Source organism: Coloeus monedula (genome assembly GCF_965178545.1).
Source record: "Coloeus monedula genome assembly, chromosome: 1".
Lineage (NCBI taxonomy): Eukaryota > Metazoa > Chordata > Aves > Passeriformes > Corvidae > Coloeus > Coloeus monedula.
The window spans coordinates 46,100,937-46,114,811 of NC_138781.1; the positions used below are offsets into that span (position 1 = coordinate 46,100,937).

Genomic DNA, 13,875 nt, shown 5'->3' on the forward strand with positions numbered 1-13,875 from the left:
GCTGCGCGGGGCTGTGAGGGGCGGCCTGGGCCGTGCGGGCCATGCGGGCGGGGGCCGGGGCGGCGGCGGCGGCCGCGGGGGGCCTGGGGGCGGCGGCGGCGGCCGCGGCGAAGCTGGCGCTGGGCCCGGGCGGGGAGGCGGCCGGCGGCCCGGTAAGGAAGCAGCAGGCGGTGCTTGCTGGGCGCTCCGAGTGCCCGTGCGGCCGCCCCGCAGGCGGTGCTCGGCGCCAGGGCTTATCGCGGCGGTGGGGGGAAGGAGTGCGCTGATTCTTCCTCCGGCGCTTCCAGGGGCTGCCCTGGATTTGCAGGGAAAGGGGGGCGGTTTCGGAGAGCGGAGCCGTGACTCACCCCTGGGGGAGCCCAGCCTTGCAGGGCTGACTGATGCGCGGTGCCGACGTAAACAGCGGGGAGAGCGCAGCGAGGCTGCCGGGCGTGAAGAGAATGAGCGTGGTACGGGAATGCCCCGAACCAAGCCCAACTCTGGGAGCCCATTTGCGGTGCTTCTACGTCAGTGTTACTTTAAAAGCAGGATGTTAATATGACTGAGCATCAAACGCTTGTCGTTAGCCCACTGTTTTGCTGATAGCAGCGCCCTTTTATTCTATCTCTGCTCGGCCGTGACCAGAAGAGAGAGGTGGAGCCCTTGATTTCCATTGTGCTGCTCACCTGATCCTTGGGTATTCGTTGGAGATGATCTTTATCTCGGCCGTGTTTCTCAGGCTTCCGTGTGCTTGAGGTTATATGGGACTGCTGGCCCTTCACTTCAGAGGTAATGTCCTTACCTCCAGGAGTGACCTCAGGCACAGCCACGGCAGAGGTGAAGAGGGGCACGAGGTTGTGAGAGAGTGGGGAGAGGAGGAAGGCAGCATACGTGTATCCTAAAAGTGCTTTGGGGAGATCCATTCACGTATATGTTGTTATTCACATGGGAAATGTACATTTGGATTTGAAATCCAAAAGGGAACCCACAAGGGAAACTAGATCTGAAACAAATCCAGCCTTGCACCAGGAAAAAAAAAAAAAAAGAAAATTGACCTGTGTGATTATTAGAGAGGGTTTAAAAGGCAAAACCTCAATACCTGCTAATCCTGTTAATCCTTTCTGATATCTCAGAAATGGTGACAGAAAGGAGAATTTTTAAAAAAATTAAATCCTGATACTCTTTTCCTTGCCCCAGAAAACCCCAAATTGTGCTCTGCACTGACCTAATGGCAGAGCATGGAATTACTCAAAATGTTGACAGCATCTTTTCTGAGTATTATTCTGTGTTGAAATTTATAAAAATATTGCCCGTTTGTTTAGGGGACTTTTTTTTTTCTTTTTTTTTTTTTTTCTTTTTTTTTTTTTTTTTTGAAGCGCTATGACAAAGTGTCATGTCATTGATGTGGAGTGTTGCCAGAAGGTCAAGGATGATGATCCTTCCCCTCTATTCAGCCCTAATGAGGCCAAACCTGGAGTTTTGGGTCCAGTTCTGAGCTCCCCACTGCAAAAAAGAGGTAGAGGTACTGGAGAGTCCAGCAAAGGTTCATAAAGATGATGAAGAGACCAGAGCATCTCATCTGTGAGGAGAGGCTGAGAGAGGTGGGACTGTTCCTCCTGGAAAAGAGAAGGTTCAGGGGGATCTTTTTGATGTGTAGAAATACCTGCAGGGAGGGCGCACAAAGGATGGAGCCAGGCTCATTCCAGTGGTGCCCAGTAACAGGACCAGAGGCAATGGGCACACACTGAAGCACAGGCGGTTCCCTCTGAACATCCAGAAACACCTTTTCACTGTGAGAGTGACCAGGCACTGGCCCAGGTTGCCCGGGGATGTGGTGGAGTCTACATCCTTGGAGATAGTCAAATACTGTCTGGACATGGACCTGGGCAATCTGCTGGAGTGACAAGGTTGGACCAGATGAACTCCAGAGGCCCCTTTCAAGCTCAACCATGCTGTGATTCTGACTGTTTCTTTTTTCTGGCCATATTGGTTTCTTTCAGTTTTCAGGTCCATGCTAGGTGACAGTTATTAATTGAATTAATCAGCTTAGCTGTAAAACTAGCCAAATTTTATGTAAATGCCATGATCTTCCTAGTAGCTTAAATTGCACAGGACCTGTAGATGCATAAGTGTTTCAGTGCACGCATGTGGCAAAGGCATTTCTGCAGAGCCTCCACGAGGGGACAGAGATTCAAGGGGTTTTGTGTTGGGAGGAAGAGCTACAGAAATCCCAAAATAAGTATAATAGCAGCCATCACTTGTGCAGCGTGGAACATGGCAGCAAAAAGTGTATTGACACTTCTAAGAGCTGATGATGCAGGGTAGCAGGATACTCCACGGCAGCACAGGGATGGACTTCCTGGCTAGAAGGATGCATTGTGGTGGCCCAGCCTGAGAGTGACCTGATCAGGAAGGGTCAGTGCACTTGAACAAAAGTTCTTTGCTTTTTCCGCTCCCCTGCCAGTCTTCATCTAAAATTACTTCTGCCACTTCAGGAGTGATTCTGGATTATCTGAAATGTACACTGAAATTAATCTTTGCTTAGAAAAGCAATCAGAACAGTAATCCTTGACTCACTGGGGTGGCTCAGCTGAGCCCTAAGCAGTGGAATTTATCTCCCTCCTTCCTTGTGGAGAACACGTGGGGATGTTCCTATCTCTCTGTCTGCGTACCATTGCGATGACCACTCCACTGCCCTGGGCACAGAGGAACTTGACCTTTCTCTGATAAACCTTCCTAATGGGCATGTGCCACCTGCAGCTGATTTTCCTGGCTCTGCATTAGGAGATCAGAAGAAGCCATGGGTTCAGAGTCACTTTTGAAGGTGGCATAGTGGCTGTGATGGTGGGAGCCAGCTTTGCTTCACTACTGGTAGTCTCAGACTAGTTCAAGTCAGGCAAGACCTCTGCAGATCTCTACTCCAACCTCTGCTTACACATGACCTTCTCCAGATAAGTTTTACATACTTAGAAGGCTGGACAGCCCATGACTTCTGTTCCAGTGCTTCATCACCTTTGCTGTTTCTCGTGACAGATCAAAATTTCACTTGTTCCAGACTTTACTTGTTACCTCTTGTCATATCCAAATGGACCTTGGAGAAGAGCCTGAGCTCCATCCTGCTACACCCTCAGGCTATTGGTTGAAGGCAGTAACAAGATCTCATTTTCTTAAGGGTTTTTTTTTTTTACCTCCAGCAGCATGGTCTCTTTCTGATCCAGAAATACACTGAATTTAGGTGAAACACAGAGAATTGGGTTCCCCTCTCACCTCTACTCCCAGGTCTGCCTACTCACTGGAAGTGTGTGGATGTACATAACTGCCTGAGGAAAGTAAAACTGCCTGGTCATGCAGGCAGAGGGTGAAACTGGGAGGCAAACCCCATCCTGTGGGGAGCCATAACACAGCTGTTTTCTTCCTCAGAGGAGTGGTAGTAACTGGACATGGTTGTCCCTCTTACCCATCCACACAGGGTTTGCCAGGGCGTCAGTAGGAAAACAGAGTGCTTCACTGGTGGGAATCATTCTGAATCTTTAATGTTGCCCTGATCAGTTGCAAAACTTGGAGACCTTTGCCACAAGTGGGGCAAAATGAGGACACACACCTGCACCATCCCTCACAGGAGTGGGATTAGCCTCGGAGAGCTTGCGCCAGCCATCAAGCATGGATTTGCTTTGCGTTATTTTCCTTTTAACTTTGTACTTGCTGTATCACTTGCTTCAGAAAACTGTGAGCTCCCCCATTGCTTGCAATTAGTACTTTCTTCTTCTGAGTGGGAGCAGGACACAATTGGTGGACCCTGTTGATTTGGGCAGCTGGCAGGAGGACACAGTGCAGCCATTCCCACAAGGCAGGTGCCACCTCTGAGCTGTGCTTGTTGGTGGCTTCACACCTGCATTTCTATCTGCTTCAAGATGGATCCCACCATGGACTGAAAGGTGATAGGCTATGAAGCTGTGATTGCTACAGGCTTAGACAAAGCTTTGCTTTCACTTGTCACTGTTTGTGAGAGTTGTGATCTGCCTGCCTGTGATCTCCCTTGGTGTCTTCACATCAACTACATGGTACCCAGGGTCTGGGGAGATGGCCTCATCTGCTTAAACTAGGAAGGGATGGGGGACACTGAATAGTAAAAGCTTTTTAGGTGCAACTGTGCCTTTTTTCAGACTGAGGCTGTTACACATCTGGTCAGGTTGTCTAAGAAGGGAGATCTTTCTTGAGGCCCCTGAATTCAGAGGTGATTTTGTTGCTGCTAAATGCTAGAGCAGAGACCTCTCAGTAAATCTACTCTCCAGTGAGTGTGTAAAACAAGGCATGAAGCCAGTCAGCTTTTCCTTTCCGCCCAGAGATCCTGCTCTGCTCTCCCTGCAGCAGTAAGGCAGGCCAGGTCCTGGGAGCTCATAAGGACCAGTGTTTTGGGACCACCCGTGTCTTGGCTCAGATTCACAACAGTTGGGTTCTGGAGCACACTCAGTGCCAGCATGTGCATCTCTGGTGTTTGTCAGACTGAATTTGACCCTTTTCCATACATCAAGTGATAAGTGAAGGGCATTTATGGGCATTGCATGTGGCACCACATTGTGAGCTGGAGAGCTTTCTGGAAGTTGGCTTCTGGCATGGCAGCTGCTGCATATTATCACAGGACTTCTCAGCTTATAGTATGAGGCTGGGCTTGCAGCAGGACATGGCAGGCTCACAGTCTATCCAGGGCTGTTCCCTCGTTTCCATTTCCTTCTGTGATCTAATATATTCATGTTCATGTAATACTAGCTGTAGTTCAGTTTTAATACTAGCTGTAGTTCAGTTTTTTTTTTCACACCATTGGGTTTGGCTCCAAAGTGGACATGAATTATTGAGGTTGAATGAGTGGAAGGTGAAAATACACAGTTTTCCATTTTGTCCTGCAGCTGCCAGTGCTGCTTCACCTCAGCTGTGTTGGCCTGGTGTTTGTGTGCAACGCAGTGATGTGGACAGTCTTCACAAAAGCCTTACGACTCTCCTCCTCCTCAGCTGCTACCTCTGTGACAACAACAGCGTCCAACTTCATCTCTTCGGTGAGTAGACCCCTTCCCCAGGCACTGAAGCCTGAGCACAGCAAGGTGGGAATGCCCATGCTGGTTGTAGCTCATCTCCCAGTGCAACCAGCATTGCTGGCCACAAAGGGAGAGTTACAGGAAATTGTGAAACGATAGTGTCAGGCCTCAGCTGCTCTGATAGTTGTTCACGGCACAGGTGGTGGAACTTTCCTGGGTGGTACAGGAGGAAGCATGCTGCTGCCCAACATGATGCCTTGCAGCAGCAACACAGTTTACTGAACTTTTCTAATTACCAGTGGGAGCTGCAGCCGGGAGCTTTGCTTCATTTTGCTTTTCCTTTGCAGCACCTCACTTGTGCCAAGCCAGTCACCCTAGCTGGGTATGAAGATGCATCACCTCTAGTGACAGCAAGAGCATCTTTGACCCGCAGGTTTTTTCTGCTTGCTTCTCACTCTTGGCAGCTGTCCACCTTGTTTCTGTGCTCCTGCTGGCAGACAGCTCATGGTGGTGTCCAATAATCAAGTGTAGTTACCCAGTGGGAGATTTGGCTCCTTAGAAGTGCCGGGAAGGCAGAAAAGCACATGTGCACCTGCCACACCCTGCTTTTGGGACCACAATATGGCTGTGCTTCCAGGCTGCTGGTGGAGTTGGTCATCTCCAGCATCATCTTCAGCATTCCTGTTGGTCATCCAAGTAGGAGTTTCCTCAACCAAGTTTTTTCCAGGGCTGTCTCTCCCAGAAGTCCTCACAGCTCTGGCAACACAAGAGGCCTTGGGGAAGCTCAGCCCAGGAAAGCTTTCTGTCTCTCTTTTCCTTCAGGCTATCCTAGGAAAATTGCTCTTTGGGGAGACGTGGACGCCTCTGTGGTGGGTCGGCCTCGCCGTGACGGTCTGCGGGCTCACGCTGCTGCACACAGCTGCACCCCAGCTGGTGCAAGTCCCAGTGGAGAAGAAAGAATGATAGCTGCTGGAGGGGTCACGGTGCCATGCTGCCCCTCTCCAGCCTGTCTCATGATGCCATCCCCAGTCCCCACCAGCCTCTGAAGACATCGGCCACGGAGGTGCTAACACCTGCTCACTGCTGATCTGCTGACTTGCAAAATCACATTGGTCTTTCCTAGTGGTGGTGTGGTGGCAGTGACAGTCTCGGAGGGAGCTGGTCAACTCTGAGTCAGTATTGTGAAAATCAGGGGCAGAGGCTTATCAGCTGCTCCTCCTCTTCACACCCTGTGGCTGTGGAGCTTTCCCGGTTTGGGGAATGCTGAAAGTAAACATGGTGGCTGTGGAAGGTGCTTGTGCATCAGTATTTTTCCATAAAAGGACCTATCCCAAAATAGAAAAGCAATCAGAATTAGATGCTGAGGGCAGCTGATATTTCTGCTCTGCTGTTTCTGACTTTCTGTCTTGAAATGGCTCTATGCCTGCTGCTACCTGTAAGGCTATGGAGCCTTTCATTAATTTTTTCAGCTTCCTCTGTCAGTCACATACGCCTTTTAACTTTCCATTTGTATCTGACATCTTTAATTTTCACTTACCCATTCCTGACATGTTACTCACTGTACGGTTGCTGCTCTTTCCTTTAAACCCTTACCCAGAATAGGATTTTATCACCATTCCTGCTTTGTGTAGGTCAAACTGTACTTTCAGGACAATGCAACAGGCAGCATGTGAACAGTCAGCTGTTCACTAAGAGTGTCCGTCTTCAACATGTCCCCCATGCCCACTCAAGTTGACAATTGCTTTAATGTTTGGTAAAATGGAGTTTCTCAAGCCATGTTTTTTCTACACCTCTGGATGATGCTTATTCCCATTCATGTTACATGATCAACCAGATCACTGGTATCCAGGTATCTGGTAAATTTTGCCTCAGTGATTACTCCCTATTCAGGTGTCAATTTGGTGAATGTGTCACAAATCATCATTTGTAAGGTATCGGCTTCATTCCCCTGCCCACATCTTTTTTTTCTTGGAAATTCTTCAATTGGAATCCTAATTAAGAAATACAATGATGCCTATAAACATATGCATCATGCTAGTGATATCACTTGTTTGCTCTGGGCTTGCCAGGTTGTCTCTGTCATCTTGTAATGACAGAAGGTGAGTCATGGTTGTGGCATGTGCAGAAAACCTAAGGACATATGTCCGTGAGTGTCTGTATCGGAACCTGCCAGGTCTGTCATGACTGGCAGATCTGCACTGTGTCAAGTGTGAAATAGACTTGTGGATGGAAATGCCCCTGGAGTTGTGTTCATGCCATTTTCTTTGAATCAGAAAGAAGAAGAGTCATTGTCCCCCAGAAGAGGCCAAGAGCTGTTTGCTCCATTCCCTGCCATTCTAGCTCACCACATCTGGCAGCCATGTCCCAAGAGGGGCAAAGCCTTTGCCTCTCCCCTCAGTGTGCTCTCAAGTCTTCCCCTCAAAGAGGGGAGCTGCATATGTGGTGGAGGAGAGGGCAGAGTTCTCTGAGTGTCTTTCCTCCCTGCCACCATGGGGTTTTGCTCCTGGGGAGCTCTCTGGGTGGCAGCAGTGGTAGTGGGACACATCCAGTTGCCTGGAATGCTGGGACCTGATACAGGGACCCAGCATCCCTCATAGGTCTGCAGACATGACAGCCAGGAACTATGCATTTCTAAGTACATCAGGTCTCCTTAGATCTTCATACATGATGGAAAATTAATGAAGCCTGATTTATTTGCCCTTGTTATTAACCCTCAGCCAGCTGTAAGCCATGGCTGCCTTCATGCAAACAGCAGTAGAAGGACCAGGTTCTCTGGTTAATTTGGCTGTTGCCCATCTCCTAATAAACCATTTGGAAAGCTTTTTAACCTGGAGTGTCTCAAAACTGACATTTCTTTATTACCATCATTGTAGGTCAAGGTTTAGGATGTGTTAGTTTGTGTGTAGAAGGTGTGAGCAGCACTTTACTTGGTGATGCTCACTTTAAGGCGGATGAATATAATTTATTTTATTACATTTATGACAGGGCTGTAAATTCTGTCATAAATGCTTGAAGGTGGGAACGGAAGCAAGTTTTCCTCCAATTCCCATGGGAAGAAAATATTGCCAAGCAGAACTCATTTTACAGCAGAATTCCGCTCCTCTTGTGTACACAGGGTTTGGCCCATGTCTGCCAGTGGGGCCAGGGCTGCAAGAAAGGCTGCAATCAGTGCATGGCAAAGCAGTGCACCTCTGGTAAACAGTTCCTGTGTGATCATCAAAATGTGGCTGAAGGTAATAAAAAAAAAAGGATGCTAGCATTTCCAAAATAAAAGTGTCCAAAGCTCAGTGGCTGAAATTCTTTTTTTACAGGCATTTTAGACACCACACACGCACACAAAAAGCAATGTGAGACTAACAAATGAGCAGTGCTTGACAAGTCAGTGGTTCAGATGTGGTGGACCTGGTAAGGTTGCTGAAGATCATGACCAACTCCAAGACCTTAGTTTACCAGGGCAGAAGGTGGTTTACCATTATGTGGGAACTACAGCAGTGTGCTTGCATGGAGTTTTTGCTCAGTTGAGGCGAGGTGTTACTAGAGAAGAGTCTTGGGCATATGTTTCCACTCAGATTCCAGCAAAATACACTTCTGTGTACACAACTCACAAAAACACAGTTCTGTATCCACAGCACTGGTGGATAGGGGCAAAGCCATGGACATTGTCTACCTGGGCTTGTGCAAAGCATTAGACATTGTTCTGCACAGCATCCTTGTCTCTAAATTGGAGAGACATGGATTTGATCCCAGGCATACCTACAAGTTGGGCAGAGATGTGATTGACAGCAGCCCTGTGGAAGAAGGGCTTATGGGTGGTGGCTGGCCAGAAACTCAACATGAGCCAGCACTGTGGCTGCCAGCCCAGAAAGCCAAACAAATCCTGGGCTGCATCAGAAGGAGCGTGGCCAACAGGTGGAGGGAGGTGATTCGGTCCCTCTGCTCTTGCAAGACCCCACCTGTGGTGCTGCATCCAGCTCTGGAAGAACATCCAGCACAGGAAGAACATGCAACTGTTGGAGCAAGTCCAGGAGGTCACAAAATTGATAAGGCGACTTGAGCACCTCCCCTATGAAGACAGGCTGAGAAAGATGGGGCTGTTCAGCCTGGAGAAGGTTGTGTGGAGACCTCATACCAACCTTCCAATATCTGAAAGGGGCCTACAGGGGAACCAGAGGGCTCTTCATCAGGAACTGCAGTGATAGGACAAGGAATAATGGGTACAAACTGTAAGAAGGGAAATTCAGGTTAGATAGATGGAAAGAAATCTTTACTGGAACAGGTTGCTCAGAGAAGCTGTGGATGCCCCATCCCTGGTACTATTCAAGGCCAGGTTGGATGGAGCTCTCAGCAACCTGGTCTAGTGGAAGGTGTCCCTGCTCCTGGCAGGGGTTTTGGAACTAGATGATCTTTAAGGTCCCTTTCAACACAAACTATTCCATGATTCTCTCACCTCCCAAGTGCTGGTTGTAACGAGTCTTTCCTGCACCTACCTCTCATTCTCAAACTCAACACTTAGTTTTTCAGCATCTTGTTCATCATCAAGCGTGGCCATACCATGTTATACTTTTAAAGAGTAGAAGAAGCAGGTGCATGGTTAACAGGAAGGCTCACAATGACACTTGGGAATATTCAAATAAGTACACTTGTATTAATGGTGAGAAGCATTAGAAAAATCTGTTGTATAAACAAGGTCCAGGAGTATTGTATTCTAAGGTAAACAGTGTCTCATATACCTTTACAAGGAACAAAGCCAGATGAAATTATAGTTTCAGTTGAACCTCAAACCATAATTTGACTGATTAGATAAGGAAATATACATAAAAACTTTTAAATGTCCCTGTTGTCATTGACAAGGAGTCTCTGAAACTTGGAAAGTTTGTACAGTGTCTCAGTCACAGCTTATATTGAAATCACTTGAAGGATGGTATGTTTGCCCAGGTGATAAGTATTTGAAGTAGATGTGATAAATAAGTTTGGTAGATTGTTCTGCTGAGTTTGGTATTTTTAAAATTTTCAAGGAATTTGATTCAGTGCCCTCTGTTGACCCTTCAGAGACCTTAAATGATCACATTGCAAGAGTGTCCCACACGCACACATAATTACAGGATCTTGCAAGCAGTGGGGTGTTTTCAAAGAAGGAAGTCCTGTGAGGCAACATGCCAGAAGAGTGGCTCTGACCTTGTCTGGCACAAAAAAACCATGAAATTAGGGATAAATGGGTACTAATCCTGACATGCTCAGAGTTCCAGGTGCTCTGCTTGCCTTCTGCGAAGAGCAGCTACAAACCTTCATTTTGGGGTCTGAGAGGTGCAAAGGGAAGTCACACAAGATGGGCACTTATCCTTAGCAAGCATTGTGGTGCCTGCAGCTCACTTGGTCTTGGAGAAAAATCTGGGGTGAGCTCAGGTCAGTGGTAAAAGCTTTCCAGGAGAACCAGGGCTTTGCCCCTAAAATTCAAGGGTGTGGAGTGTTGTACAAGGTAACTTTCTAATGGAAAGGATCGAAGAAGACAATATTCCTGAAAATGTTGTTCTTCCTTAGGAAGGAACAAAGTACTTTAGACTATAAAACCACACATTCTAGCTTTAGGCAGATGGTTGTTGGGCTGGGTGTTTCAGTGCCCTTTCTAAGGCAAGTCTCTTTCTAGATACCTTAACACCAAAAAAAAAAGGTCAGCAACTTGCTTGTAAAATCTGAAATGGGGTCCTGGGCCATGGGCAGGGAGGAGGGGAAAGTCCTGTGGGTTGGGCAGGGGCAGCCAGTCCCAGTGGTGCTCTCAAAGTCCTGACACTGTCAATGGTTCTACCTGGAGTGTTTTTTCCAGTGCTGGAACCCCAAGTTCAAGAGGAGTGTAGGAAACTGGTCTGGCTCAAGGATTCCAAGATGGCAGGGGCCTAGAAGGAGAGGCTGAGGGATGTGGGCTGGTTAGAGACAAGGAAGGCTCAGGCTGACCCAGTCAGCCTTGGAAAAGAGTTGCAGAGGCAACGTAGAAATCGCCAGTACTATACAAGGCAACAGGCACAGGTTCTGTCTTAGGGCTTTCAAGCTGGCCATCAGGGGAAAAAATGTCATTAGGAGGTTAGTTGCCAGTACAGGCAGCAGAGTCTCTGCCCATGGAGGTTTTCAAGACTCAGCTAGACAAAACCTCAAGTGACTCAATCTAGCGTTGGTGACCATCCCATCTGGGCAGACAGTTGGATTTCCTGTGACCTAGGGGCCAATTTAATGACCAATGCTATCTATAATTGGAAACTGGTTTGACCTTCTGCCTCCATGTTTAGCAGTTCCCATTAAATCCTTCTGTGTCAGAGAAAGAAGGTTCCTCCTTGAGGCACCATGCAGACCTAGGCTGCCAGAGGCTTGTACTCTAACCACAGAAACCATAATGGACACTTGCATGTGCATTTATAGTCTGAAAACAAATTTATCAAAGGAGAAGGACTCGACCATTGTGAAGTGCTTCGTGAATTTGAGCCTTTGCTGGTTGAGAGGACAGCCAGGTGGGTGCAATGTTAGCAATGGCTCCCAGGGCTGGGCATTGCTGACCAGCTGCAGCACCCCAACGTGGCGTGCCCAGAGGGATAAGCCTGGATCTTGTGGTACTCCATCCTGTGGCTGTCTGCAGCACCACAGTGACCCATGGCCAGCAGCACCACTTGGCATACACAGGAGGGTGTTTGCCTGGGAGCAGCCAACCAGCCATGCCATTCACTCTCCAAGGAAAAGTTTTGGTTTCTGACTGTTTAAAAACGGTATTAGTTGTTTCAATTTTTCCTTGAGGTTTAAGGAAGGGTGTCTGTGAGTGGCTGTACAAATTGCCAAGACTTCCTAAGCAGCTCCCTTCATGCCCTTGAAGTCCTGAGGGATTGCTGGTGCTGGGTTAAAGCTTGGGGAGCTCCTGGGTGGGGCCTCCCACTCCCATTTTGCTGGGGGGAGATGATGCACACCTTGCTTAGCCCTGCACAGGTTTTGCATGACACATAGGCTCCACTGCACCCTGAGGGCATAAATCCATGACACTGGAAATAAGCGACAGGGAAGGGCTGCAAAGAGTGGTAGGGGGTGGGGCGCGGTAGATGGTACAAGCTCAGTCTCGCTTGGCTCAGAGGTCACTACGAGCCGTGGTTTCATCCTGCCTGTGAGAGTTGGGGCTAGGGCTTGGCCATGTGAGCAGCTCAGGTCCTCCCTTGGCACAAGCAGAGCATCTCTGGTTTTGCAGCAAGAGGTGAGAGTTGGACAGCTCTGCTTGGCACTGTGACCTGCAGTGTGCAATGTCTGAACAGCAGCCGCAGCTTCGATCTTAACTGCTTTCAGTAAGTGAAGGCAACACTTAGGGGAAAATGAGTAGTGCCCCAGGGACAGATGAGGCATTACAAATATCACATTTTCTGCTGCCAGTCGACTGTTTCCTCACCCAGATAGGAGGTATTTTAAGTGATTTGTTCCCTTCAGGACACGCCAGAGTTAGGCAATCACGAGCATGATTCTGCCAGGAACTAGTGTTGCATGAAAGTGCTTCCTAGAAAACCCTCGTGGGCATGGAGCGAGAGCATCGAGAGCTGCTGTGAAGGACAACAGCCTGAATGCCGTGATAAGGGCTGGGTAGGAGTATGTTGGCTTGGTTGCTTTTCAGGGCAGATAGCCCCAGATCCCTGGGCTCAGTCGGTCCCACCATACCTAGAGACTGCCACTTGACAGATATATTCAGGGGTGGGACAAAACCTTTGCATCTGCTGTGCTTTTGGTCTGCTCGGGTGCAGCACATGAGCCAGACGCCCAGCACTGTGCGGGATCGCCGCCTCCCTGGAAACCTTGTTCTAGGAAGTTTCTCCCTTCCCACCACGTGACAATTTCAGTTGCAGTGCTGGCTGGCGGGAATGCGGCACGGCACAATGGGACCTGTAGTCTGTAGACCGTGTACATCTCGATCTATAGAGACACACACACCCACCCACACAGACAGGTAGGAGAAGCTGCTACACCTCCCCTGCCCAGAAAAATGTTACTCGAAGACACTGGCATGCAAGTTTCTGTTTTCTCACTTAGACATTTGCAACCAAACACATATCCTGTAGGTGGGAAGGTATTCTTTCAGTATTTTCCTTGTTCGCTGGAGCTGTTTTTAATACATGGATGAACTATTTTATCCCTGATTCAATATTTGCGCTGTTGATTTCCTTGCCCCTACCATTTATTTTTTGCAGCCCTCTTTTGCTTTATTTTTCCTCGTACCTTTTCATATTGTTTGCTTTAGGTGTAGGCTGTGGGTATGTGTTCACAGTGCAATCAGTCAGTGTGGTCATACATGCAAGCAAGTTCATGGGTCAGTGGCAGTAGGGTGGATACAGCCCTGGAATAACTACACCCACCGTGTTGGATCCTTTCCAAACACACACTGTAGGTTTTGGGATGGCATGGTGAGGGGGGTCCTTCTCCCCATTTCAAATCTCTTGATGGCGTGGACAAAGGTGTGAGGATGGAGCTAGCAGGCTGGTGCCATTCAGAGTGGAAAAGAGACCGTGGTGGTTTGTAATAGGGGCCGAGAAGACCCTGAGTTGCATGGAGAAAGTAAGCTGAAATAATGGAGAAAGTAGCATGTCAATTGTCTCCTCTGCCACAAGGATGGAGGGCCACAAGGGAAGCCAGTAAGCATCAAAGCCAGAGGAGCTTCCTCTTCTTGTAGTGTGTCATTTGGCTGAGGAACTCCTGCCTGCAGGAAACAGCAGAGGCTAGCTGGCTCATCAGGTTCAAAAAGTGGGCAATTATTTTTAAAATCTACTGTCTGGAAAAGTTGACATGATGGAGATCTTTCTTTGTAATTTATTGCACAAAATTCTCAAGTATTTTGCTGAGAAGCAGAAGTGCCTCA

At 48.3% G+C, this 13,875-nt stretch overlaps 1 protein-coding gene across 1 annotated transcript; it reads left to right on the plus strand.

Moving 5' to 3' along the window:
* Positions 1–41: 41 nt before the first annotated feature.
* On the plus strand, positions 42–6,306 carry TMEM42 (transmembrane protein 42; the record flags this gene model as incomplete). Its single annotated transcript, XM_082302611.1, has 3 exons — positions 42–152; positions 4,884–5,030; positions 5,832–6,306. The coding sequence occupies 3 exons, from the start codon at positions 42–44 to the stop codon at positions 5,970–5,972; spliced, it is 399 nt and encodes a 132-aa protein (XP_082158737.1). The 3' UTR covers positions 5,973–6,306.
* Positions 6,307–13,875: the final 7,569 nt, after the last annotated feature.